At 33.9% G+C, this 18,008-nt stretch overlaps 1 protein-coding gene across 1 annotated transcript in view; it reads right to left on the reverse strand.

Moving 5' to 3' along the window:
- The window catches only part of LOC118182154 (uncharacterized), a 120,802-nt gene that overhangs the window by 45,316 nt on the left and 57,478 nt on the right, over positions 1–18,008 (reverse strand). The window contains exons 3-4 of the mRNA XM_035351468.2: positions 2,674–2,816; positions 140–308 (exon numbers count right to left, since the gene is read on the reverse strand). Of these exons, the coding sequence (XP_035207359.1) occupies positions 140–308; positions 2,674–2,816 (312 nt within the window). The remainder of the gene's footprint in view (positions 1–139; positions 309–2,673; positions 2,817–18,008) is intronic.

Consider the following 18,008-nt stretch of genomic DNA (forward strand, 5'->3'; position numbering starts at 1 on the left):
TGAACAGTTAAGCAGTACAAAGGGAAATAACTTGTCAGGTGTACTGATAGCGGTTAGGTATTTAGAACAAATCTCAAGTTATTTCCTACCCCAGAAGTTACAGCACTAAATATGATATCCATCTTTAAATAGCACTTACGCCTTGCTTTCACAATAGCGTGATGGCCCAAAAATTCCCTCAGCTGTTCATATGTCAGGGAACTCAGGTATTTGGAAGCGATGGTGGCAGGCACGAGAGATCCTCCTTTCTCGACGACATATATGATCTCCAGTTGACGAAGTAGGATGTCATTGGTGAGACTCAAGATCTGAAAGTCAAGAACTTTATTTTAGCATTACTATAATAACTTAATGAATAATTTTACAAATTTCTCTGCTCATAATTTCGTTGACTTCTTCGTGTGTATGATGCATATGTCTTTTTAACAAAAATTTTAAAAACCATGTTAAGATACCTTTCTACATTCATACGTAGATACATATCTATATGTATATAGAATGACGGCAGGATTTATTAATGTACCGCGAGCTGGAAACCAACAACTTCCTGCTTTTTCTGTTCTTGTAAAAGCTGTTGGAAGCTTCCTATTATTCTCAGAGATATTAGCGATGGTAGTTCTGCATATATTGAAGATACTACAATGAACATGATATTTAAAACATCTTCCATGTAATGTAGATTAAATTTATCTTTCTACAGTTGGAGCACTCAAGAAGATCACCTTATAACGCATTTGGAATGTTATGGTATGTTTCGTTTCTCTGTAAACGTCTCTTTGTTGAACACTGCTTGAAGAATATTATGTAGTATTTCCTTCGTCATAGTCGGATTAGAAGTTCAGGTGGAATTAAATTTAAATTGATTTCTTTATTAACTTTCGTTGATATTCCTTCCTCAGCATAAGCTAGTACAGGTGAAGATATCAATTCTAGATTGGTAATAGATTTACGGCTTGATTCTTCAGCGTTCAGATAATAAATTTTTCAATAAATTATCAAAATATTAATCAATATTATTGTTTGAAGATTTAATGTCTTGTTACTCAAGTTTATTCCACTTTTGTTTTTCAAATTGTAGTTCAATACTTAAAGTCCTTACAACCAATTTCAACCTTATTTCATGGAAATCTCCACTTTCTTTCAACGTTTTTAGATTCTCAACGTCTATGAAGAAAATTTCGTGAAACTCTTTTAATTAAGCTTATAATTCTCTTTTCTTTCTCTATTGCCATTCTGTACTCATAATCAGAATTTCTTGAATAACTTTCAAGTAACAATTTTATATGCAGCATTTTCCCTCTTCATTGTTATTTGCAGACTGCTTCAAGCAATCATTTTCTTCCTGCGTTTTAAAAAATTATGTTGTTTGTGTAGATAATAATATCTTCAAAAATTAATTATTCAGTTCGGCTTTTATTTTGGCTGTTACAGAAGTGTGATCTGAATTACAATTATCTCTGCGGTAGGTTTTAATGTCGAATACATCTGAAAAATTCCTTTCAGGATGGGGATGTGTACGTATTTTTTTAATGTTGAAATAGTATACTAACCAGGAAAGATAAAACCTTCGAAAACCGTCATTAAATACAGATATATCACAGTGGTCTAAACGCACCTTAAATTACAGACTTATAAATAACGTCATCTATGATTATTTTAATTCATTTTTTGAGCACAAGATGAATAATACATGCATATCTTCATAAATTTTTATCATCAACTTGAGTTGGTGCAGTTGAGGATAATACCTAGTATTACGTAGATATGAAGGTTTCGTCCATTAGAGGATTTATAAAAGGGAGAACCACTTCACCTGAACTTTGGGGTGGTCCTCATCTTAAGACACTGGGTCTATTTATTTTTTGATATCTTAATTAATAATTACGTGCTTCTTTGAACGCGCCCCCACTCTCGATTGTGACTTCCACGAACTCAAAATCCACCTCTGACAGTGTCAAAAGCATTAAGTCGAATACTCCTATTTAAATTAAAACCTGTTAAAAAGTGTATTCCTTTCCATCGAAGCTACTGAAGATTGTGCGATTTCTTCGCTTTACGACTCCATCTGCAAGTCGTGTCTCCTGTTCAGCTAATACGTCCATACACTATCTGTCCATTTGCTCAGCCAACATTCATTTTAAATCCTCTGCTTCAATATAAAGATGCTACATATTTAAATTCCCTTAAGCATTTTGCTCGACCGTTTTCTAAAGATCAGTCCGAAAGTTCTTCCTGTAAACTTTGCAATAACAGGGTTTCATAATGCAATATTTTTAAAAAGAATATGTGTTACTGAAAATATCAATACTGAAGTAATTGAAGAAACTCAAGTATTTAAGTTGCTTAGAGTTTTATAATGATGTCAAATTAAATGTTAGATTGGCCTTAATAAAAAAGCATATTTTATCGAAATCTCTCGGAAATAAATTATGTTAAATCGTAACCTCGTTTATTATGTTTTCAAAATTCTGAAAGCAATTACAAAAGGAGGAACTTTATAATGAAAAATAACTTCGTTTAATTGGCAACAACAACAAGAAAAAAAAAAACCTGTTTTCTTTTCTCAATAGTTTCCTTTGAAGAACAAAAGATTAAATTTATCTACATTTTAATAAATTTTTGTAAATAAATAAAATTAAAAAGTTTATCAGAAAACAAACTATTCACACTCACTTTTACAATAATCATGTCTTCTGGTTCATTGCTTCCTTTCTTCACTGCACGTCTACGAAAGGCTTCGCTATAGGCATTCGCGAAACGGATTTCCATCGTGTGGCTGAAATTCTCCGGCAAATCCTTCATTGGAGCTTCCAGCACTAAAATGAATTCAGTTATCAAGAACAGCAATAAACATTTAATAAAGAAACTCGGAAAGTAGTCAGTAAAAGAGAAAGAGAAATAATATAGTTACTAACACAAAAGTGCTGAAATTGTTTAAAATTAATTTCATATGAAAAAGCTAGAAGCATTTTCGGGAAAGGAAAAACCACTGGCCGCTTGAAGTTATAAAATCTTATAAAAAAAGAAATAAAAGTTAAAGGCAATATAAAAGACAAAGAAAGTACGGTCAACTTTCCATATGCCGGGATAGTACCAAAAACGACGTCCACGATCAAGTCAAAATCACTGTTAATCCGAAAGCAATTAAAAAAACACAGGACACAGGAAAAATCAATATGATAATTAGCAGAAAAATTCTATTAAAAATTTACCTTTATTTCCAAAGAGTTTAATTTGAAAAATAAATTCATTCCATAGTTACATAAATTAAATCAGTATTCGAAATAAAAAAAAAGCACACTGTAATAACGAAAGAATAAATGTCATTAGAAATAAAAAAAGATAGATTATAAATGGAAGGAACAAAATTTAGAAGTGTCCTTGAAGGCAATTGCCGAGTTCAAACTTATGTACAAAAATAGGTTAGAAGTTTTGCTTTGTATTATAAAATCTTCATATATTCCGATTATGTACGATTAAATTGCGAACTTTGTGAATAAAAACAATTCACATATACTATGATATCATATGTTATCACTGTTATTATTCAACACATTATTTCCATTTTGTATTTTCCGTAGGCATTTTTGTTTTACGGTGATGGTTTGTGATAGAAATGTTTTTCCCATTTCGAAAATGATTGTTGGAGGTCGGGATTAACTCGCAACCTTGTTAATGCGCCATCAGTTAATCGATAAAGTGAAATATGGAAATAAATTCTGGACGGATACAAATTTTAAAGTTCGCATCAGTGAGGATAAACTATAAGCGTTATATTCGTTATAAGCGATATACGTTATCCTCGGAAAAGCAAGCTTTAAACAAAATGATATATTTCAGCACTATCAAGTGTCCAAGCACTTTAACCATTATACGCGATATATGTTATCTTCTTAAAAGGAAGCATTTGACGATCTACTTTTGAGCATTACATGCGTCCACGAGTTACAGGCATTATGGAAAAAAGTTATAAGCGTTATAAAAATAAGTTATACTCTGCAAAATTGTTTTGACACTAAAAGGATGATAATTGTTTTGACACTAAAAGGATTTGAAAGTGTTACACGCGTTAAAATTGTTATTAAAAGAGTTATGCACAGCCTACGTGATGACATATTATAAGCGTTATAAGCGACATATATTAGCATCCGTAAAAGGTAAACACTCAAAAACATGCTATTTTTTAGAATTCATAAATGGCTATGCGTTATAAAATAATATATAAACGTTATTTAGTACAATTGATAAAATTTAAATATTTATAGAAATTTACAGAAATAGCAGTTCTGTAATACAAAGTGTTCACTTTCTGTATGCATATATATAATATATTTCATAATTTTTAATTTAAATTTAAATTAGCTTTGGTAAAATCCTAGTATACGGTGCAGCCTTGGCGCGACTTTGAAAATTATCGCCAACACCAAAAATGTTCCAAAGAACGTCTATATATATATACTATACACTATATGCTATGTGTGTATATACATAGTATATATACTGTATAAATAGTATATACTATGTTTAACTATATATTTTCTTTGAATGACCCGTTAACTACTCATCGTATATGTCCCGTTTTTATTGCTCAACATAAAGTCGCCAAAAGTAGCCAAATCCCGTGTGCACCGGATACTAGGATTAAACCTTAGCTTTATATAATGATTGAATATTAGTTATATATATATATATAATTTTTAATAAGAACACTTTCCATGTACCATCTCCAAAGAACAGAAATTCAATTTTAAAATCACGAATGAAAAACACTTTTAGTCAGTATTTTAATTGGTATTTTAAATTAGTATTTTCAAGACCTCTTTGCTTAAAAACATAAAAATCTGCTAAGAAAAATCTTTAATCGCAGAAATACCTAAACCAAAAGTAAAATTTTTAAGCATTGAAAAAGTAGCTATTGTCACTGATTGCAGATTAATCGACTTATCAAGAGTATAAACTAATCTACCATCAATTAACAACAACTAAACATAGTGAGAGTATTTCGTCTTTTTTTCCAAGTATTCCAAGTTTCTTCCAAGTATCAAATTATTTGCTAGATCCAAATCGTAAGTCAGAATTAATACTCAATTCAAACAAAGACATTAGTCCATTTAAGCCAAAAGAATACTGGTAAACAATATAAATAGCAAATAATCTTTAAAATTAAAGTTTCTAAGAACACAATTAAACTGAACGGGATGCTTACTTTACACTCTCATTTTCAAACTCAAAAACAAAAGTAAACATTTTAGAGCATTAAAAGGTAACTGAAAATCATAAGAAAATAAAAATGATACAGACCTTAAAAATTAAAGTTTAAAAGAAGTAGTTAATTGTAAATTTAAAGATCAAACCAGTAAGTTAAAATTAACTAACTTGCCTTCAAAATTTTAAAACCAAATGGCTGGAAATGAAGTATAAGGTGATGGAAGTAAAAGGGTTGTAGTAAAGTGAAGTTTTCTATTTAAGAAAGTTTAGCCTAACTTGGCGAGAAAACATTAAATTTTTTTGGCGATAATACATAGAGAGTAGGCTGTTACTAAAATAGCGTTAAAAGCTCCTTGCTGTTAGAAGATAAATTCAAAATAAAAGTAATTAAGAAGGACTTGAATTTATTTGTTGTTAATTGATGGTATATTTTTTATACCCTTGATGAGTCGATTAATCTGCGATCAATGGCAATAGCTGCTTTACCAATACTTAAAATTTTTATTTAATTTATAATGATACTGATTTATAATGTACTTCTCCAACTTTCCTAGTGTGCCTTCGTGGTGTAGTGGTTCTGCACGCTGGGCCGGTCTTCCAGAGTTCCGTGGTTCGATTCCCGGCGAAGTCGTTTGCTCATTTTTCATTTCTTCTGCTTCCAAAAAAATACCTAATGTCTCTACAGATTTTTGTATTTTTGCGATTAAAGATTTTTATGTTTTTAAGCAAGGAAGGTCTTGAAAATAGTAATTTAAAATACTAATTAAAATAATGATTAAAAATATTTTTCATTCGTGGTTTTAAATTGAATTTCTGTTTCTTGTAGATGGTACATCGAAAGTTTTGTTATTATAAATTATTAGTTTATTACTTTGCAGCTTTAGCGCAAGTCGTAGGCCTTCTTAATTTACTTTTAATTACTTTTATTTTGAATATATATGTATACATACACAGTATGATCAACTTCCGGTTTAAAAAGTGATACATCAAAAAGGTGGGATAAGTTATAAGGCATACACCTTACCGTTTGAGAAGCAAACTTTCAAAAACATGATACTTTTCAGGGTTTACTATATGCATCTGGGCGTTATAAGGGTTATAAAAAAGAGTTACAAGCACTATTGATACAATTTAAACACTTACAAATTTACCTTTTCGTATTAAAAATCAAAAGTATCGAGAAAAAATAAAAATTAAAACAGATATCTGGCAACAGATTACAAAAGAAATGAAATGGAATATGTATATATATAATAATCACAGAAAAATGCAAGCAAAACGATTAAATATATAAATAAATAAATTGTTAAATAGATGTCTATCCATTTTAAATCTGGGAAGCAGAAACGAAAATGTAAATTAAAACTACAGAAGTAGATGACAACAGAATGAATACCAAGTCTAGAAAGTTTAGTTAAAAACAAGGATATTGTTTAGAATTCTTTGGTCCAAAACTATTTTAATGCGACAATATCATTAAGTGCATGTTTGACAGTTTTGCATATTATATTAAACTAAAAATCATTCCTTCATTTTTATGTTATTGAAAATTTTGATTACAAATCTATTTTCAATTACAAATCAAATAATTAACTGGAAAATAATGAGATTCTAACATAATACCTAATATGATAAGAGTATATTTATACTTTTTGCTTCAATAACGTTACAGTAAATGCAACCTTTCTTGAAATACGGCTACAGCTGTAGTAAAACTAAATTATATCTGGTTTCAAAGCATCAATTTTAAAATGTTAATTAAATTTAATCAGTTGTTGAAGGTTTTTCGTAATAAAACTAGTCATCTAAATTTCAGTTTGGTTTCGTTAAATGGTACTTTATTGCTTGGGCAGAGATGTGTATTTGTTGTTTTTGTTTTAAAACAAAGAATGGTAGAAATAAACAATTAAAAAAGTAGAATGATGAATTAATTTAACAAAGTGTTCTATTTTATTGATGCGGTTCAAAAAATTCGATCAATTCAATAACTGATTTTTCGGTTCATCCACGTGCACAGGTGAGAAGGGCAGCTGTCCATCAGATTTATTTTTTAGGTTAATAACATTCTTTTGTTCGTCATATGAAACATGACACCCTGCTTCCCGTGTTCAAGTTCACGGTCACTAAGTTGACCATTCTGAAATATCGCCACATTTGAATGTATAACGGCCATTCTGTCATATATATTCCTTTAGAAATATTACGAATCAAGTTAGGATAATCATATGCATCTGCATCTTACGTATTAGAGCTTGCTACGGAAGTTATTGAATTATAAATATTTAAAAAGAGATGGTTTCAACTCAGTTGATGGTTTTTGAAACGAATTTTCATTTGAGAATGGAAATGCAAGAAATGGAAATGCAAGAAATGGAGGGGGGAGAATTCAAATTAATTCAAAACAAGAGCATGAAAAATGAAAAAATAAATATTGTAAGATACAATGCTTAACAAATTCGTTGCCAACTGTTAAATTTGTTGAAATCTAAAATAAAACAGGAAATCCTTCTTAAAAATTTCAAAACTCCATTTTCATTTGGGTGTTAATAAAAAAGGCTTAATGCTTTTCCGGAAATAAAATGGCACTGCCCCAAATTTAGGGCCACCAATTGTACTTAAGCAGTTTTGTGCTCTTGTAAGGATTTTCAGTTTTACTAAATGTTTATTTTATTTTAAAACTTTACTGTCGTCTCTTATTTTCCATTTCCAGCCAGAAATCGAGATTTGTTTATGCAAATAAGGTTGCAAACCGTTAAGTATTTAAGATATGGCTTTTAGCCAAAAGAGAGAGAGGGAGACTTTTTGCCGCCTTACCACGCCCATGCTTTTCTGTCAGTTCATATCTGCCTTTAATTCCAGAACTTAGTTCTGCTTGATATTTGAAGAAGTATTGTAGTTTCCTGCATTCTGCTCACAACATGAGTAGAGTTAAAAGGCCAATCTTAGTCTGTAAGGATCTTAAGTTTTACTAACGTTTATTTTATTTTAAATCTTTACTATCACTTCTTATTTTCTACTTCCGGCCAGAATTAAAAGCGTTAACTTATTTATGCAAAATTTGTCTGGCTAACGCCAAGTACTTAAGTTGTGGCTTTTTGCCAAGCGAGAGACAGGAAGGAGTTAGTCGAAGCAGGCCGTTTGTCTCAGAAGTTTTACTCGGTTGCTAGTTGCCTTCCAGGCCAGAAGTTTAATCCTCGTGATAATTTTAAACGTATTGTAGTGTTAACAGTTCTCTGTACTACATACGGCTTCCTGTTAATATAAGGCCAATCTTCCACGTTTATTATTCCAAAGTTAAGTTAGAGTTTAGTTATATTTTTATTCTTACGTTCAGACCCCAAGTAGCGGGTCAGTGTATTCCGAAGTACGGAAGTTATTGTATATAGAGAAAAATAAAGGGTTTTGTATACCCTTCGTCTGTATCCTGTCTACTTACCACAATCAGTGAACATAGCTTTAGTAAGCTCTCTGTTCCGAGTCAGGTCCTTGTATGTTCCCGAAGAAGGTAAGAAGGAACATTGACCCTGATAGTGGCGCCCAACGAAGAAGAATAACCATGGCCGAGTTTCAAGAAGAACCTGTGCTGCCTGCAGAAACGGCTCAGAATCCAGAAATGCCAGCTGCCGCCTTGGAAGGATTTGGTTACATCGTCCAGACCATGCGCGCTTCGATGAAACCAGAAGCAACATTTAATGGAAACTCACAGGTAACCAGTTTTTTGGAAAAATTGGATGACCACTTCATGCTCTACCCCGTGCACGAATTTCAAAAAGTTACCTTAGCTACCAGCGCTTTGAGGGGCCAAGCGCTTAATTGGTTCAAATGTATAGGCAGAAGTCTCTTGGGTCAAGCAGGAAGTCCCACCTATACTTACGAAAATTTCAAGACTGCCCTAGTAAAAGCCTTCCCTGTCGTAAGGGATCGTGCGAAATTAGAAACGGAACTTTTCAGCATATATCAGCAAAGAATCGAAAACCTCTCAAGCTTTATTTTAAAAAAAATTCACGTCTTCAAACTCTTGTATGGAAACCGTCCGGATCCTGAGATAATACAAGTGATTTTGCTGAGGTTACTTCCCCAAGTGCAAGACTTTATTGAATTAAGAAATCCGACTACACTGGAAAAGTTATTTGAGCTAGCAATCCAGTTTGAAAGTAGAAGAACGGCGGACATTGAAAGAAGACGCCAATATCAACAACGAAACCAATTTGGTGCGCCAAGACCACAGCAAAGTCAAGCACACGGCTACGGAAGCAAAGCAAATCAGTGGGCCCTAGCATTCAAACCCGAGCATTCAAAAACAGCCGGCGAACGTCGACAGTTCAATAGCAACCCAGGAAAAAAGTCTCAAGGCCAGTGGAAAAAGAAGGAAAGCATGGAAACAAAAAAGGATTTAAACTAAAACGGATTTCTGCTGACGGGAGGGTGCGGAAATCCGAAGGCCAAGAAAACCCCTCTTCCTTCAAGTTAAATACAGTAATGGTGAAAAATTTGACTCTTCCGAAGATTGAAGTGCTGGTGAATAATATCCCAGCCACCGCACTCCTGGATACAGGCGCGCAGTGTTCCTGTGTGGCAGAAGATTTTTTTAGGAAGTATTTTCGGACCGCATACATAATACATAATTCGGATAATACGGCAAACATAATTCGGATAATACGACAGTGTTAGCTGCGCAAGGAGAAAGATGTAAGTGCATAGGTAAATTACCACTATACATCCGTATCAATGACGAACAAGTAAAGGTTATGTTTTTCATAGTAAAGAATCTGCAAGCACATATTATCTTAGGAATAGATTTTCTTTCAGAGGCACAAGCAACACTGGATTTTAATGAAGCGTCCCTTAAGCTGACGATGAAACCAGTTCCAGAAGAAAAGGCTGAACGGCCGATGTTAAACCTTGACCACCTGCCTAATGAAGAGCAACGAAGAATCCGACAAGTGGTAAGTGAATTTGCTTCGTTATTTAGTGATATTCCAGGATTTACTCACGTTACTAACCACAGTATTGACACCGGAGATTCAATGCCAGTTCGCCACAAAGCATACCGGTGTGATAAGAATAAGGAAAAAATTATAGAATGGCATATCACCGATATGCTACGTAAAAAGATCATAACGCCCATCTCAAGTAGTTATGCTAGCCCGGTGGTTTTATGTAAGAAAAATAATGACTATCCATTGACACATCCAAAAAGGTGGCGATTCGTTATTGACTACCGTAAATTAAACTCCATAACTAAATATCCGGTATATCCGTCACCTATTATTGAAGAAATTCTAAGGAACATAACGTCTACCAAATATATGACGACTTTAGACTTAACAACTGGTTATTTTCAAATAGGGGATAGGCCTGAGGACGTGCCTAAGACTGCTTTTATAACCACGTCTGGCACTTATGCATTTCTGCGTATGCCGTTTGGCCTTTCAGGGGCACCGGCAACATTTCAGCGATGTATGGACATTGTGTTAAGGCCTGTTCTTGGAAAGTCCACATTTATCTATTTAGACGATATCATTATTACTAGTGATAATCTCGACCAACATGTACAGGATTTAAGACAGGTGTTTTCTTTATTAAATGAGGCCGGTCTAAAAGTTAATGTCGAAAAGTGCAAATTTGCAGCCCCTGAATTAAAATATTTAGGTTACAAAATATCTCAGAAAGGAATCGAGACAGACGAATCAAAAATAATCGCTGTACAAAAGTATCCGACTCCAAACACCGCGAAGAAGCTCTCTTCTTTTCTAGGTCTTTGTTCATATTATAGGTCCTTTATAAAAGATTTTGCAGCTATTGCTGAACCATTGTTAAAATTAAAAAGGAAAAGGGCAAGATTCTCGTGGACGGCCGAAGCCAATAGTGCGTTCGAAAAATTAAAGCAAGCATTAACGCAAGCCCCTGTGTTGAAATTTCCTGAAAAGGATGAGAATTTAGAAATTTCAGCGGATGCTTCGGATTATGCGGTAGGAGCGGTACTTTCACAAAATCAGCAGCCCGTGGCATTTTTTAGCCGAACTTTAAATCAAACACAAAGAAACTATTCCGCGACCAAGAGAGAGGCACTTGCAGTTCTGTTAGCAGTGCAAAAGTTCCGAGTCTATTTTGGAAAAGCGCCAATAACAGTGTAGTCTGATCATGCGGCGGTAACTAGATTGTACTCAGGGAAAAACTTATCCCCAAGGTTAATAAGATGGGCACTCAAGCTACAAGAATATAATCTGGTAATCAAGCATACCCCCGGAAAGGAAAATATCGTAGCAGATGCCCTATCCAGAATTAAAATAGATGAAGAAGGTAATACTGTAAAGGTGGCAATGCTCACAGCATGCACAATAAATTCCCGAGAAACTGTAATAACCGAACTGGGTAAGGATCCTGAGTTTGGAAGCATTTATGAGTATTTAAAGGATCCTGAAAATTTTAGCCACCAAGATATTGTGGCGATAAGAAATAGGGCGGCCCATTACGAACTAATAGATGGCCTATTATTTTATACAAAAACTACGAATTCCAACAACGAATTTCGACCTGTTATCCCAGCTAGTCTTAGATTAAATATCCTGCAGGAGTTGCATGACAGCCCTTTAGCTTCTCATGCTGGTATTCGAAAAACTATACAACGCGTACGCGAGGCAGTCTATTTTCCTGAACTGCAAAAGTTAACAAGGGCGTATGTCCAGTCCTGCCCAACATGTCAAGCAGTTAATTATATTAATTTCCGCCCGGCCGGGTTTCTAAATAGTAGTAAATCCGAATTTCCAAATGAAATAATTGGCATCGATTTATTGGGCCCTTTCTCAAAAAGTCAGTTAAATAAAAGTCGCTATCTCCTTGTTATGGTTGATCATTTTAGTAAGTGGACCGAAATTGTTCCCTTAAAACGAGCCTCCGCGAAATTAGTTACTGATTCTATTTTAAATAAATATATTTTAAAATACGGGGCGCCCCTAAAAGTTATATCGGATAATGGTCCTCAATTTGTAAGTAATGTATTTGAAGACATGTGCCAAAAACTGGGCATACGTCATTTAAAAATGGTCCCGTATCGGCCGCAATCAAATATAGCGGAACGGGTCAATAGAAATATAGTGAAATTTATCCGTAGTTATGTTAAAAATTTTCATAAAGTAGTTATGTTCATCCGTAGTTATGTTCATAAAAGCTGGGATAACTATGTCAACGAATTTGCTTTCGCCCTTAGGACCGCAAAACATGATACAACGGGCAAAACTCCTGCTGAGTTATTTTTAGGCAGAAAGATTATAACGCCGTTAGATAAATTATTTTATGTGCAACAAAGAGCCCCAGAATTTAAAATGGGTGATATAGAAAAATTAATTAAAGAAGCAAAAAAGAATACTGAAGTAGCACAGAGAAAACAGAAACTATATTATGATTTGAAACGACGGGGAGTAACTTATAAAGTAGGGGATGAAGTGTTAAAAATTAAGCATTCACTTTCTTCAGCACCAGAAGATAAAACTGCCAAATTTTTTCCACGATTTGAAGGACCATATGTCATAAAAAAAATAACTCACGCTGTAGTGGTGTTAAAAGCCAGAAATGGTGAAACGTGCTCCGCAAACATTGATCAAATAAAACTCTACTATGTCCGTAATAAAATGCAAATTTTTAAAGATCTTTTGCAGGAACTGGCACGGCAGACACGGCAGGCACAAGCTCCAGAGGTGGAACAACGTCAAGCACAAGGACAAGCCATTAGGAGGCAGGAGCAATTGAAAAGAAAGTTTCCCCGTTGGATAATTGAAGGTAACAAGAAAAAGAAGCCGTTCCACCGTCCAGAAAAGAGAGCTCACGAACACCCCCAGAATGAAGAAGGGAGAAGTTCGACGAATGCAAAGAAAGCCAGGAGAAATAACGGCAACTATAACCCGGCTTCCAAACGGAAGATCAACTCATCGGACAGGACTCTCCGCAGCAAATGTCGCCGAACTGCGGAAGGGCCACCAGCGGCGCAGGAAAAGTTACAAGGAAAATTTGAACGGCCAGCAACGAGGTCCAAGCAGGAACGCGAAAGAAGTGTCCCGGTTCCGCCAAGACCAGCTACCATCAAACGGCCAAGACCATGGGCAGAGGAGAAAAAGAAGGTATTCAAGGGTGACCGAACTGAAAGAAAAAGAAAGCTTCTAGAGGAAGGCACTGAAGGGCGAGCCCGCACAAGAAGGAGGATAAATCAAACCAGAATATGCGCTACCTTCCAGGACTGGGCTCAGAAAAGAATGTCCGAATATCACATAGATAAGTAAAATTTTATGTTACTTTGCAAATTTAAGTTAATCTTTCATTCTTACTGCAAGTGGCAGATTTCAAGAAGTTTTACCTCATGTGAGGTCTACCTTTATCGCCAAAAAGGCGAGAAATGAGTTGTTACCGATTTTGGTATTATGTTTTTCAATTACACGCGCGTAAAACTAAAGTTGATGTATAATAGGAATATGTAAAGACTTAAATATTGTAAAAGTTATTGTATAAATTTTATTTAAAACATTCTGGCAAGAAAGAAGTTTTAGTCTGAAAGACTTTTTGAAATGTAGTATTTCAATGTAGAAGAATTGGCACTTGCTGGGAAAAGAATAGAAGTTAACAATGTACTACTAATGTATGTCTTAAAATGCGTAAAATTAACGGCATGTTAATATGTTCTTATATACAATGTGAACTGTTATTTTAAATGTTAAGAAATACTATGATATGGTAAAAGTGAAAGTAATGCCAAAAATTATAAAACTTATTCGTGTGACTGAAAAAAGACCAAATTATGGTGAATATGTGTTAAAGGTTGAATGAATGTAGTTAGGCTCTCTGACGCTACACTTCAGAATTAGCCACTTTCAGAATAGTACCTCAGGGTTTAGAGTTGAAGATAGGGTGTGTTAAGAGGTCTTGTCATGTTGAATTTTAACATGTTAGTGTTTTGATTGTAGGAGGCAGTGTTGCACACGTATACATAAACACATTCGTGTTTGGTGTTCTTTTACAACACATGTCAGAGAGCACGGGGAGAGATAATTAAAATAGTCATGAATGAAATAAGAATGTTAAGAGAAATATAAATATTCATGTTACTTGCCATTTAATTGTGTAACATTTCATTAAACTAGTTTTCCTTCCAGATCTCTGGAAGGAACCAGATTTCAACTAGAAACTCCTGTTTAGATGCAGTACAGATGAAAAGTAATTGTCCATGGAATTGATAATGTAAAAACGAATTTTTTTTTAAATTTCTAGTTTCTAGTGAGAACTGTTTGTAATAGATTGGCCTCGCGTTAGATTCTAGAGCTAAAAGTTTTCAACAAGGTCGTTTTAGACCTCAGTTTCAAACTAATTAACTCTGGCGGGAAGTATGTAAGGATCTTAAGTTTTACTAACGTTTATTTTATTTTAAATCTTTACTATCACTTCTTATTTTCTACTTCCGGCCAGAATTAAAAGCGTTAACTTATTTATGCAAAATTTGTCTGGCGAACGCCAAGTACTTAAGTTGTGGCTTTTTGCCAAGCGAGAGAGAGGAAGAAGTTAGTCGAAGCAGGCCGCTTGTCTTAGAAGTTTTACTCGGTTGCTGGTTGCCTTCCAGGCCAGAAGTTTAATCCTCGTGATAATTTTAAACGTATTGTAGTGTTAACAGTTCTCTGTACTACATACGGCTTCCTGTTAATATAAGGCCAATCTTCCACGTTTATTATTCCAAAGTTAAGTTAGAGTTTAGTTATATTTTTATTCTTACGTTCAGACCACAAGTAGTTGGTCTCTGTATTCCGAAGTACGGAAATTATTGTAAAGAGTGAAAAATAAAGGGTTTTGTATACCCTTCTTGTGTATCTTGTCTACTTCCCACAGTTATTGAACATAGATTTAGTAAGCTTCCTGTTCCGAGTCAGGTCTGTGCATGTTCCCAAAGAAAGTAAGACGGAAGATTGAACCTGATAAGTCTTTGTGAAATATCTTAGTTCTTATTTAGTCAAGTTAGTTTTACTTCTTATTTTCTACGTTTGAGACAGTAAGTGCTGGTCTTTGTACCCCGAAGTGCGGGAACAGCTGTACTCTGTGAGAAATAAAGGGTAATTTTAACCCTTCGTCTTCGTACTGTATCTTCTAGACACACACGAGCATAGTTTCAGTAAGCTCCCTGCTCCCATTCAGGATTAGCAGAGGCAATTAAAAGGAACAGAAGTCCTGAAACTCTCATCTAAAATATTAGAGTATGCAATACCCCCTATTAAGTGAAACAGAAGGAAAAAAGACAAAAATAGTAAAGTGAAACTTATAAGCTCTGTTATTAAATGATGAAGAATCTGTAAGTACGCATATATGTTCCTTGCATTATGAGAAAATTCCTGCTCCTAGAGCTACCAAATTTCGAACATACGTAACCTCCATTCGAGCATATGCATATATGAAATTTTGATTAACTAATCTGGCGATTTAAGACAAGTGTGTCACCACTCGGAAGACCGTAAGATAATGTTTCAATTTTTGTATGTTTAAAATTTAATTAGAAACCTTGGCGATTTAAAAGACATGTGTTACCACTCTACAAAGCGTAAGACATTTTTTTCAAATTTGATCAACAAGCTCAACAGTTTAAAAAAGCTCAACAGTTTAAAAAAGCTCAACAGTTTAAAAAAAATGTGTTGACGTTATTTAACATTATGCAAACAACATTATACTAACACCAGGCACTATACTAGCAATACTAGCACTATAATAGCGTATAACATAGCAATCCTTACACAAAATGAATTTCTGAGGTGAGTAATCAAGCATATAAAAAGTCACATACACGCGTTTGAGGAATAGCTAATCAAGTGGAAAATACAAATAAATGTTGGAAGACTATGGGAAATCCTAATTCATAAAGAGAGCAAATGTAAATTGGAACTTACAACTTTATAGGAATAATCTCCTCTGGGATAAATAAATTCTTTATGCCGGGGTGATCTTCGCTGTTACTCTCACATACACTCCATACATTACATATATTATTTAGAAGTTTCGAGCACATAAAGCTAGACTAACCCCCCCCCTAAATGCTAGTAACAGCTTTCTTTTTGTCGACTAAAACTACAAAGCCATCATGCGTCCCATGTTATGTTACGCCTTCCCTGCCTGGGCTCAATCTCAATCTCTAACTGCTTTCGTATTAATCGTACGCAATCTTTAACTGCTTTCGTGTTAATCGAAAGCAGTTAGAGACCGCACAAAATATTCTTCTTCAACAAATATGCAATGCAGCATTGTATATTCGTAACAAATACTTAAACAATTTAATGTTGTGTAACTCAGAAGTATATATTTTAAGTTAGTAAATTAATTCCTTGAAAACATCTTCCTTAAAATTATAAATGTATTAGCAGTTTTGTTATGATATATACGATGGTCGCAATGTGAAACGCTACAGGGCAATCCGAAATGTAAATATGACCTAAAGGCAGCAATTATTAGCTGTCTTGCATGCTTTTATTGCTTAGTATGTCTACCATCAAAATGTAAACCTGGGAAATTTCTAAGTTTTCGGATTTAAGGACTTACCATAATGGACGTTTCGTTGAACTGACATGATGCGAAAAAAAAAACAAACTGCTCAACAGGAATAACGCAGACACATGGTGACTGCCTCATTCCAATCCGAAAAAAAATTGTGTTACTTCTATCCGAAATAATAAGACAAAAATTATCTTTCAGATGCCACTATATTGCCATTTGTCAAAGAATAAGATATTTTTCATCCTAATTTAATCTCTCTGCTGTTGATTAACAAACTAAGCAACGTGAAAGCAATAAATACGATTCTTCATCTCTACTATTATTAATTAGTAGTTGAACCCGTGAAATGACCCTAACTAGATACATTAAAATTATGGTACATTTTTTACTTTTTTATAATAACTATTTTAGGGAGCTTTCTGCGCAAGCGGCGAATAGTATAAAAAGTGAGGTTAAGTATATTATTAAAATAGCCAAGAGCTAAGGTATACGCTGCTTAGAAATAAATGAAATAAGATTCAATGCGATTTTCAGATGCGAAAACACGAAGGATGTCTATTTTCGGTTTTGCAAATGATAAAACTTATTTCCACCTACATCTTAAACTTTACAATCGGAGAGATTGACCTGAAATATTCTTAAAAGTGCGTTCACTAAAGAGTAATTAACTAAGAATTACATACTAAAATGTTCATTAGTTATCATCCCGATTTTAATATGTATTTACTCAATTTTTTATTTTGTGCCTGAAATTTTTGTTTTATTTAATTAGTCCAAAAAGGAGTCAGCCTGAATGGATTATTTATCTAAAAAAAAAGGGCATTCGTCATCCGCTATAAACGGTTGTATCACTCTTGTTACCATCAAATATTATCGCCTTATATTATTTTTACAGAAATTAAATGATCAAGTATCTGCATGTATATATGTATGTTCTATCCACTATGCCAAAGATATGGTACCTAGAGCCATCAAATTTTGAATAACGAAGTGCCCCACCTGAATATATGCACCTGGAAGTCCGGACTTTGAATTTTGAATTTTATATTTCATAATTTTGAAAATCTTAAAAAATTTTCGATTAACAAATTCAACGATTTGAAAGCTATCAGTAGAAACACTGAACGAAATAAAAAACACATCTTTATTCCCAGTGCATATCGAAAATTTCCAAAGGTATTCTGTTTTTAAATATTTTGTGATTTTGCCGTTGAATTGAATTTTATGTGGCGCAAGTGCGAAGAACATGATATTTAATAAATAACGTTAACACACAAAACATTAAT

The sequence above is a fragment of the Stegodyphus dumicola genome, chromosome 12, assembly GCF_044657685.1.
Source record: "Stegodyphus dumicola isolate Sdum_Otavi_A_Nest chromosome 12, ASM4465768v1".
Lineage (NCBI taxonomy): Eukaryota > Metazoa > Arthropoda > Arachnida > Araneae > Eresidae > Stegodyphus > Stegodyphus dumicola.